We start from the raw sequence: 10315 nt of genomic DNA on the forward strand, positions 1-10315 counted from the left end.
TCCTACACCAATGTAGACAATAAGATATTGGAATACATCTCAGCTCGAAAATATACAGATTTTTTAATATCCGAATATATTATAACTAATGATTCGGAACTCTCATTTGATAATATTAACATACTAAATCCATTTACTCAAATTAAATAAACTCAAATGCCAGTTACGTTAATATTAATCATATTCACATTTATATATTTAATTATTATGATTATAATCAAATTCAGAAAATTTATAATATTAAAACCTTGTTAAATTCGTATAGAAAGCGAGCCCTGAGTCCGCTAACTTAAAAAAAAGATCCCCAAAGCGGTCTCTAAACTCCGCTAATGTAAACACCAATTTCCGGCCAAGATTGGACTTTGAATTTAATTGGCAAATTGCATTATCCTATTTTCCGACTCTCTTGAGTCGTTCTCTTTATCAATTTTTGGGGATAAATTCTTCTAAGCCGAGGTTTGATTATTGATCATTGAACTAGAGAGCAGTCAGTCCGTTTTTGAGATCCGAATCGAGCAGTAGAACAATTCGAGAAAAAGTACAAGAGCAGTGAATCATCGCATGTTGGGAAAACGACGCAGCATAAGGGTGAATCCTTGCACGTGCTCCTTTATGCAAAGCCCATTTGTTTGGAGGATTAAAGTTTGATCGAGTATTTCGTTGAGGGTATCCCAGATGCTAGATCAAATAAAGCAATGCTATACCAGGCCAGAAACCTCAAGGATCTTAAGTTACAAATCGACGCGTATCAAAAATCACGTGGATCATCCAAACCAGTTAACAAGTATAATTCACAGGGTAGCAAGGCTGTGCACGACACAAAACAAGATGCATTAGCTCGATCAGTTAGGAAATGTTTCCGGTGCGGGGATTCGTCGCAGATAAAGAAAGAAAGTCATGTGAAAGAGAAATGTTTCAAATGGACACCGAGCAGCGCAGTGTAAAGCAGAAGTACAGGTCAAAACAGAGAGAGCAACCAATGTCGTTCAGGACGATAAAGTCCTTTTCTTTGAGCTTGGAATTGAAATCTGTGATTTGCAGGAATTCAGAATTCAAAGGACTTGTGAACACAGGTGCTGAACTGTGTTTGATGCGTAGGCGTGTGTTCTTAAAGCTAGGCGTAGGAGTAAGCAGTCTGATGGGTCGTCAGAGAGTTTTGACAGGTATTGGAGAAAGTCAGGTCCTAGCATTCGGAAGCCTAGTTACAAAGGTTGTTATCGATGGAATCGACATGTCGGTCGAGTTTCATGTCATGCCAGATGACGATATGAAGCTTGACGCAATCTTAGGCACAACAATCTTAAACAGCGTTGACATGATGGTAACCAAGTCTGGCACTATATTTTCGCCAAGAGTTCAAAGTGTTCAGGAAAGACCAACGACAGGATCAGACGATAACCAGGCAGGCCAAAGTACTTATATGCAGCTAATTAGCGAATTCGAAAGTCTATGCATGATCAGCACGAAAGACTCTAAGACAGTTTCGGAAGTTGATTGGAGCACTTGAGTCAGGAAGTAGTTTTTGAAGTGGAGTCATTGATCGAAATTTACAAGTCGAAAAGAAATCTCATTTCACCAGTCGAGATGAAGATCTTGTTGACAGGCGAGTTGCCTCTTTTCCAACATCCGAGACGAGTATCTTATTGCGATCAGAAGATTGTCGATTACCAGGTTCAAGAATGGCTAGAGGAAGGGATAATCAAACCTAGTACATCCGAGTTTGCTTCGCCAGTGGTGCTTGTAGATAAGAAGAACGGGAAGAAGCGCTTGTGTTGCGATTACCGAAAGTTAAATGAAAAGATTGTCCGAAATAACTTCCCAACAGCTCAAATGGACTGTGTGATCGAAAAGCTACAAGGTGGACAAGTTTTTACAACTCTAGATTTGACTAAAGAATTCTTTCACGTGCCTGTTGTGACGATCCTGCCCGACGGTTAGACCGTCACAATATATAGATATAAGTAATAGTTAACTAAGTTTGCCATTGTTATTATTAGTACGTAAGTGATATGAAACGAAGGATTATGATTTAGTAAGTGGAAAGCGAACATATGGATTTTTGAAGTGCAAAACCAAAATAGGTCAAGTTTGGTTCTGCGCCATCCGCCCGAGGTGGCAACCATAGGGAAAAATACTAGAAAATGAGAAAATATCAAACCGATCTGGCAAGGCAAAGAGAAGAAGGATGAAATGGCCACACGGCGGTTTCCGGGCTCTATCGGCTCTGGTACCTCAAGGCGAACGGTCGCCAACGCGGAAAATAAAAAGAAAGAAAACACGCAGAAAAAAAGAAAGCCCGGGCGGTAGGAAGTAAGGTTAGTGAATCAGTGTAATCGGCGCAGTGATACCTAGGAACAATTAAACACGACGAATAAAATTGAGTGAACTAATACGAAAGAAAAAGGCAAGCCGTGTTGATATGCGTATTGGGTTTTGCACGTCCCCCCCCCCCCCCCCCCCCCCTCGCACCACTTTGTTCCCCGAGTGAGTCAGATTACTAACGATCGATGACCCAATTGGAAGCGGTAAATTATTCACGTCCGACATATATATATCATCCCGATCTTGTGAATTTCATCCACTAACCTACCTGCACAGTGAGGCGGAAGACCCCCTCACATTCCCGCATCGAGGAGTCCATCCCGACACGTCACGAGGTTTCATCGTCCCGTCTCTCGGAAACCACAGAGGGCCGAAAACGCCCGAGTCAGAAATTCCACTCACCATCACTCTGCCCCGACATTTGCTAGCCGAGCGAATGCACAAATGGAATCTACGATTCGACGGAGCGTCAGACCCTCTGACCGTGATCGCCGAACTGGAGGAGAAAATAGCAACATATGGAATTAACCAGGAGGAGGTACCCCGCGCCATGTCAGAGATTTTTGAAGGTAGAGCAGCACGATGGTTCCGCACGAGCCACTTACAGACAGCTACGTGGGCGGAGTTTCGGGCCGAGTTCTTAGTTTTCTTCTTACCCCCACGTTACTTCGAGCGACTAGAGGACGCGATCCGAACCCATATCCAGGGAGTGGATGAGACATTTAAGGAGTACTTGGTCGAGTTAGGGACCAAAATGCAGCAAGCCGGATACCGAAAGGAGGAAGAACTTTATCGGATCTATGAAAATGTGACACCAGAATATCGTCTGTATATAAGACGAGTCGAGACGCTACGAATGTGTGAGGCAGCTGACGTGAGGACTACGGACCCTCGTCGGACGCCGAACCCCTTTCGAAGCCCAGAGGTACCCATTCAAGGAGGGAATGCAACTCATCAAAAGATCAGACAGCCCCTATCAAACATCGACATACAGCGACCTTGTAGCAGGTGCGGAGAAGTCGGCCACTTTAGACGGGGTTGTACTATTGCACGCCTGAACTTTTGTTGGGACTGTGGTCGTAGGGACATATTGACCGTCGATTGTTGTCGCCGAGATACCCCGGGAAACGAACGACGTCTTCGCCGAGATGCGGGCGCAGCGGATCGAAGGCCGATGGGTGTACGCCACGGTGGACACGGGAGCGTCGATGAGCTTTGCGAGCGAAGGGTACGTTCGTACGGTAGCGAGACTGGAGGAGATGCAAGAGATCATCACTACGATAGCGTTAGCTGATAGGTCAAGCCTGGCAGAGAAGAAGCTATGGCGCACTCGCGTGGAATTAGCTGGCACGCGAGTGTGGATGCCATTCTTGGTGATGCCAACCATGTTGGATCGCGTGATATTAGGCATGGACTTCTTGGCGGCGATGGGAACACAAATACAGTGTGGAGAAGCCACCTTAAAGGTAAAATTGAGCCCGTCGGCGGAAGACCCCCGACTGCGGCCGAGTAAAGTCGATCGGATGCCCTCAGAGGATACGAGCCCGGAAGTACTCGAAGGAAGGAGTACGACGGTTCTAGGAAAGCAGGAATCCGACGACAAGGACACTATGTATACAGAGCAGAGTGAGGTCCCCGCGCACAACCGGGTCATGCGACAGATGGCCCCATCAGGAGAACGAAAGGACGACCACGGAGGAGACGAGATCAGGAGGTACGACGAACCGGGAAAAGTCTTGGAGGACTTTCCGCACCGTAGCGGAAGGGCATATTATATGTCTCACTAACTCAAAGTCTCACTGTCTCACCGACTCACCGGCACACTGACCCGCCAATGCAATCAGCACATTTTACCGTGTCAGCCGAGCCAACTACTCATACTGCTACAATTATCAAAATTTCCTGACCTACTTTAGAATATTTGTATGTAAGAATAATGTATGCTGATGATGTTAAGCTGATGTTAATGATATAGCGTCGGGTTTCAATTTATAGTCAGATATTGATGGTTTTCAGGGATGGTGTGAGTACAATCTTTTAAAGTTGAACTGCGTTAAATGCAAAGTTATGACTATTTGTGGGGGTACTCCTACGTTTATTACTTACTCTCTTCAAAATACGCCACTCGAACGTTAGTATTCAGTTAACGATTTGGGTGTTCTTATTCCCAATGTCAACAAAGGCATGAGTGTTCTTGGGTTTATAAAGCGCTGGTCAAAAGAATTTGACCCTTATACAACCAATTTTTTATTTACCTCCCTTGTCCGTCCTATTTTGGAATATTGTAGTTCGGTTTGAAGTCCACAATATAAAGTGCATATTGACCGTATTAAGTTGGTAAAAAAAAAGTTTGAATTGGAATTAAAACATAAGGCTACCTTCCTACCAGAGTAGATTACTACTGCTTAATTTACGTACACTTGTAAATCGCAGATCAATGTTTGGTTCTGTTTTTATGCAAAATCTTATAGGAGGTGATATTGATTCTGTAGAATTTGTAAAACGCCTAACTTTCAATATTCCTGTTAGAAATAATTTTGATGTACATCAAATTTTTGTCTGCACGAGCCCTTTCGCGTTCTATATAATAATTTTAACAACCTTTGTCATTTAATTTGCACTTCAACTTCTATCCCGGTGTTAAAAACTAATAGTTTAACTCATTTGCCTCATTCTTAGTTGCGCCTTTTATTTTCATTTGTGTCCCGGCTCTATTTGTTTTAAGTATCTTCCTGGAGAAATTGCCTTTTTTGCCCAAAATGTTAAAAGGCCCCGCGCGTAACAAACACGTGCTTGATGTCGTTGTGCCACTTGTTTGTACAGCTCGTAGTGCATCAACGTCCATCACATATCAGAGCAAGGCAGCATCTGCTGCCCTCCACACCCGCCTGGCAACAGGCAAAATAGACGTAGTCCTCATCCAAGAGCCGTGTATTGTTGGTAACAACATCTGTGGCTTATCAAACTTCCTATACAAGTTATTCCACATAAAGTGTAAGGGTAATCCCAGGACTAACGCATTTCTAGTTCCACCGTTTAGCGAAGGCGACCCTACCGCGGTCAGACTGGAGCTAAACACACACACACATCACACCATAGCATCATTTTATCTGACTCACGATGATGGCCCGTCGAGGGACCATAACCAAACAGCGCTCACTCTAACGCCCACAAACCCGCAGGCCTGTCGCCCTCAATTTTCATGCTAGATAAAAAATTTTAACTGAAATGTGTTGGTCTCGCCAATACCTATCGATTGATCCAAAAAAAATTTGGCACGCCCACTAGGTGGCGCATTTCAATCTCGCTTTGCTGCTTGCATGTCCATTTTCCTTTGGTGCCTTTAGCTGAGTAACGAGTATCTGATAGTCGAGGTACTCGACTATAGCGTTCTTCCTTGATTTATTTTACAGCCTTGAGGACTTTTTGAGAGTATTAAGTAGCTCGAGAAAAAAAACTCTCTCAATACAAAAAACTTAAAGACAGAAAAAAAAATTTATTACCCCGTTTTGTGTTTTTCTCCAAGTTGGTTCAAACTTTTTTTTTTAAATTTTAAACTATATAGCGCTTGAGATTCCTCAACTTTTGGTATTTTGTCTTAATATTACCTTTTGGAAGTGGTTCAGCCGTATAAAGTGCAGCACGAATTAGTTCACTACGAAACAAATTTCATGGGATTCTTAAAACGCATAATTCGTATAACATATTTTTAAAGTAAAAGTATAACATTTACAAGCTTATTATGTAATAAATAAATTATGAAAAGTTCGAACAATTCTTTGAAATTCCGATGTCTAACTACTTATACTTTGTTTAAATTTCGAGGAAAAATGTTTTTATATTTAAGTACGGAATACAGTTACTAAGTGGACGTGGCCCTGTCAAAGGAAAGAAGCTATTACAATAGCTTAATATAAGTATTAAGGCAGAGTTCTTATTTAGCGTGCTGCAACAGAATATGCCGTTGTATGTTAAAAGCAAAAATATTTTGCTGAAGCGGGCAGAATTAAATCATTTTAGCAAGTGTATTTACTTAGTCGAATTTACAATAATTTTTCGTCACAAAATTGATCGTATGTAAGCTGATGGTGCGACCCTCACGACCCTATATCTCATCTGTAACAATTACTTGTGAGTTAGGTCCTTTAATACGATTCTAATATCTCTCTTTTTCAGCGATGAAGTGGAACGACATCGATCAAAAATATTGGAAATAAACTCTTTCGTGGAAATGATGACTGAATCCATGGCGTCCTTACCTCACGATGTAAGAGATGAGCTGGTAGCTGAAGAATATGTTTAAAAATAATCCTTATCTTTTTAATTAACTCTATTAAGGCGAAATGATCTTCATTATGTTTTCATAAAATTATTTTTAAAAAACAAATTGGACAATTACTTTATTTATATTTCATAAATGTCGTTCGTCTCTTACGTTTGTTCCAATTATAACCCGAAATATTCTTTTTTCATATCACTATAAATGGGATCCAACTGAAAGTTTACAGCGATACATACTGGATACCAGTATTGCAGAAAGCACTGCTTTTTTTAGCTAGGTAAGGAACAAGTAATGGGCAAAAAAATACATGGGTAAGGGGTAAAAGCCTTTGCACACAGCCGTTTAACGTTGCAATAGATGATCCGAAGGGAGAGGTCGTGCCAGTTCAGTCGCTCCGATAGAAATGTACAAGAACGCAAAAAAATACCATTTGAACGCTAGCATGTGGAATGTCTTCAGCGCCAAATGACTATTTCATTGCTATTAACAAATTGATAAAGGAAGAGACTTTCATTCAGGGAAATGAATAGTGGGCCAACAATGACGGCACGAGATCAGTTGCTGAGTTCCGAGCCGCTTGGAATGTGCTATAAAGGTGCCACTGCAGTTCAAAAGCATTTCCCTTTTAGAATACTACCGAAACTCGTATAAAAACACTGACTTTAATTTCGTGAATTCGAATTTTCCGATGCAGCGAGCTGTAGCTACTTTTTTCCGTCTTTTTCCTACACGTGTATTTCTTATGGAGGAAAAAGTCCCTGAAGTGGAATTTGGTCGCTGAAGCGGAAACCCCTTCTGTCATATTGACAGTTTTACATATTCGATTAATAGTAAATTATACATGGGAGTCGAGTACCTCGACTATCAGATACCCGTCACGTTACTAATACATACCAGTTAAAGTTTTTTTGTTTAAATGTAGGCGATTTGTGGGCGTTAGTTTGTTACGCAGCGCAAGTTTGTTACGCGAACCCTGTTACCCAACCCTGTTGCGGCCACAATTTATATGCTAGATAAAAAATTGTAACTGAAGTGTATTAGTCTCGTCAATACCTAGCGATTGATCCAAAATGAAGTTTGCCACTCCCACTCTAACGCCCACAGAACGCCTAAAACTATGGCGCCCACAATTTCCATTCTAAAAAAAAATTTTAACTGATATGTATAGTCCCGTTAATACCTATCGATTGATCCAAAAAAACTTCGCCACGCCCACTCTAACGCCCATAACGCTTAAATCTGTCTATCGCCCACATAACCATATATTAAGATTGCGGGTAGGCGGCGCATTTCAATCTTGATTTGCTGAAAATTGAGTTTTGTCTTTTCAACAGCACGGAGTGTTGTGAGCGAGATAGCAAGAGAGAGGGAGAGAGAAAAGAGCAAAGCAACGGCATTTTAAAAATAGATTCACGTACGTGCTACTCTTGCCTTGCAAAAATTACGCCGCCTGTGTACATTTCCTAACCGATTTTTAAACTTTTAAATTTGTCTATTTCATCATCAGTTTTCCTACTATCTGGACGGACTCTTTTGTTATTCCACTTCACAAAAAAAGTGCAAAGGCGGATGCCAGAATTCGTACCCAAGGGAGCTCAACATGACCAGCACCCAACAAATCAAGCAGAAGCCAAGTTGGGAACTGTAGTAGCACCCACTGCAGATGATAATTGCTGATCAGCACATTATATGACTCAACGGCACACTGACCCGCCAATGCAGTCAGCACATTTTGCCGTGTCAGCCGAGCCAACTACGCATACTGCTACAATTAGTATATTAACATGTATGATATGCAGCCCTCAGGTCCCTTAACTTATAGACAAAAAACTTGATAACCTTCTCTGAGTGCCGCAAATCTCAAAACAACATAGCCACATTTCCTAGCTCATGGCCAAAATATTGTATATCCCGAAAAGAAACAAAGATCTCTTACAAGGCAACAGGAATGACATCTCCACTCTAATAAATGCCATCACGGGCCGCTGTCTCTTGGGGACTCACGCGCGCACTCTTGGGACTACCAACCATGACAACTGCCACAGCTGTACGCAAGTGTTTCTATCGAGCACACAACGTAAAACGAAGGCCTTAGCACTCTAAAACTTCTATGATTCATAAAAAGAACAAAACGGTTTGAGAACACCACTGACCCATGAGCTAGAGGAATTGATCTATACAGGGATTATATGGTATCAAAAGGGGCCTTATGTGGCCTAAGTTATATTTATTTAATTCAATTAAAAACCAATCTTTGTGAAATTTTGAGAAGCCTTTTCTAAATTTCCACGATAATTGGGTCCCTCTGAGTTTGTTCTATGACGCTAAATTCCGAAGACATTGGCCATGGTTCAAGATAGGGATTATTGATAAGTAATATTGGCTTGTATTAAGAATGTGCTTCTACAACAACATTGAAGATAATTGCATTCATATGGGCCATATAATTAAAAAAAAAAATATTGATTTTTCAACGACTATCCTTAATCCGCTCCAAATAATAAAGCCGATGTTAGTAACTAAAACTGAACAATAACATTTCATTTTGTCCCGACATTCTGCCTTTAGTTGGGCCTGGCTTCCAACTTTGTCCTTAAGGCGCAAAAGGCACAGCTTTGACACAGCGCGCTTGGTGGTTTCAGATGAGGTTCTGATCGCCTCCACTTGACCCACTGCATCCCGCCCAGGGACCAGCTTCACAATTCTTGTCAGCGGCCACTTCATCGAGGGTAGGTTCTCATCCTTGACCAGCACCACATCGTTGACTGTCAAAGCAGGGCCGGAGGTACGCCATTTGGAGCGTTGCTGAGGAAGGCTTAAGTACTCCTCTTTCCATCGAACCCAGAATTTCTGCAGCAGGTCACACGCTGTCAACTGTCCAAACGATTGAAGTTTAGCTTTGTGACATCAGGCTCGATAAAGCTGGCTGACGGTCCGTCAAAGTCCAGTTAAAAAATGGGTTGGCGTTAGAACATCAAGTTCTGCACGATCTTCTGAAAGAGGCAATATCGGTCGTGAATTTATGACAGACCCAATGTGACAAAGCAGAGTTCGCAGCTCCTCAAATCCAAGAACTGAGGACCCCACCGCCGAAATGCGGAGATCGAGGAGGAACAAAATGCCATTCGATGGATCGTTTCTAGCTCCAACAAAATTGGTCGCGTTGTCTGACCAAATGTGTCGTGGCTTTCGGCGGGTGCATACTGAAAGATTTACTGCTTGCAAAAAAGCAGTTGTGGATAGATCCTTTACGAGGACGGCTTTTGTAGCAAAACAAATGAATACGCTAACAGCATTTTACGGACAGTCGATGAGCAGAACCTTTGTACGCAGTTGGGAACATACGTTCCTGGATCGTCGAAACTCGATTTGATGAATCTCCGAATCGGACTGTGATGATTGTGACCATCTAAAGCTGCAGCAAATCTCATCCCAAACAGAGTGAAGAGCCTGAGGAAGACTCTCATCCCAGGACAACTTCTCACGGCATAGCGTCTAAACAAAGATCTTTGCCCTTGTGATGACTGGCCCGACAAGTCGTAAAGGAACATAAAGCCGAGCGATTGAAGAAGGACTATGCTTCTAGTTGGATTTGAGGTTGACTGAAGCCAATAAAATGCAAATAGCAAGGGATCAGTAGCAGGATTCCAAGCGAGGACCAGCGTTTTCGTAAAGTTGCTGCCATCATCACCTCAGAAACGACTCACGATC

At 42.2% G+C, this 10315-nt stretch overlaps 1 protein-coding gene across 2 annotated transcripts in view; it reads left to right on the top strand.

Moving 5' to 3' along the window:
- The window catches only part of Ppr-Y, a 1017876-nt gene extending 1011011 nt beyond the window's left edge, over window positions 1-6865 (top strand). Inside the window, exon 6 of one of the 2 annotated variants that reach the window (XM_070998083.1) lies at window positions 6499-6865. In XM_070998083.1, the coding sequence (XP_070854184.1) occupies window positions 6499-6625 (127 nt within the window). In that variant the 3' untranslated portion in view covers window positions 6626-6865. The remainder of the gene's footprint in view (window positions 1-6498) is intronic. The other variant, XM_070998082.1, reaches the window with a different exon arrangement.
- Window positions 6866-10315: the final 3450 nt, after the last annotated feature.

This window comes from Drosophila suzukii, chromosome Y (assembly GCF_043229965.1).
Source record: "Drosophila suzukii chromosome Y, CBGP_Dsuzu_IsoJpt1.0, whole genome shotgun sequence".
Classification (NCBI taxonomy): domain Eukaryota; kingdom Metazoa; phylum Arthropoda; class Insecta; order Diptera; family Drosophilidae; genus Drosophila; species Drosophila suzukii.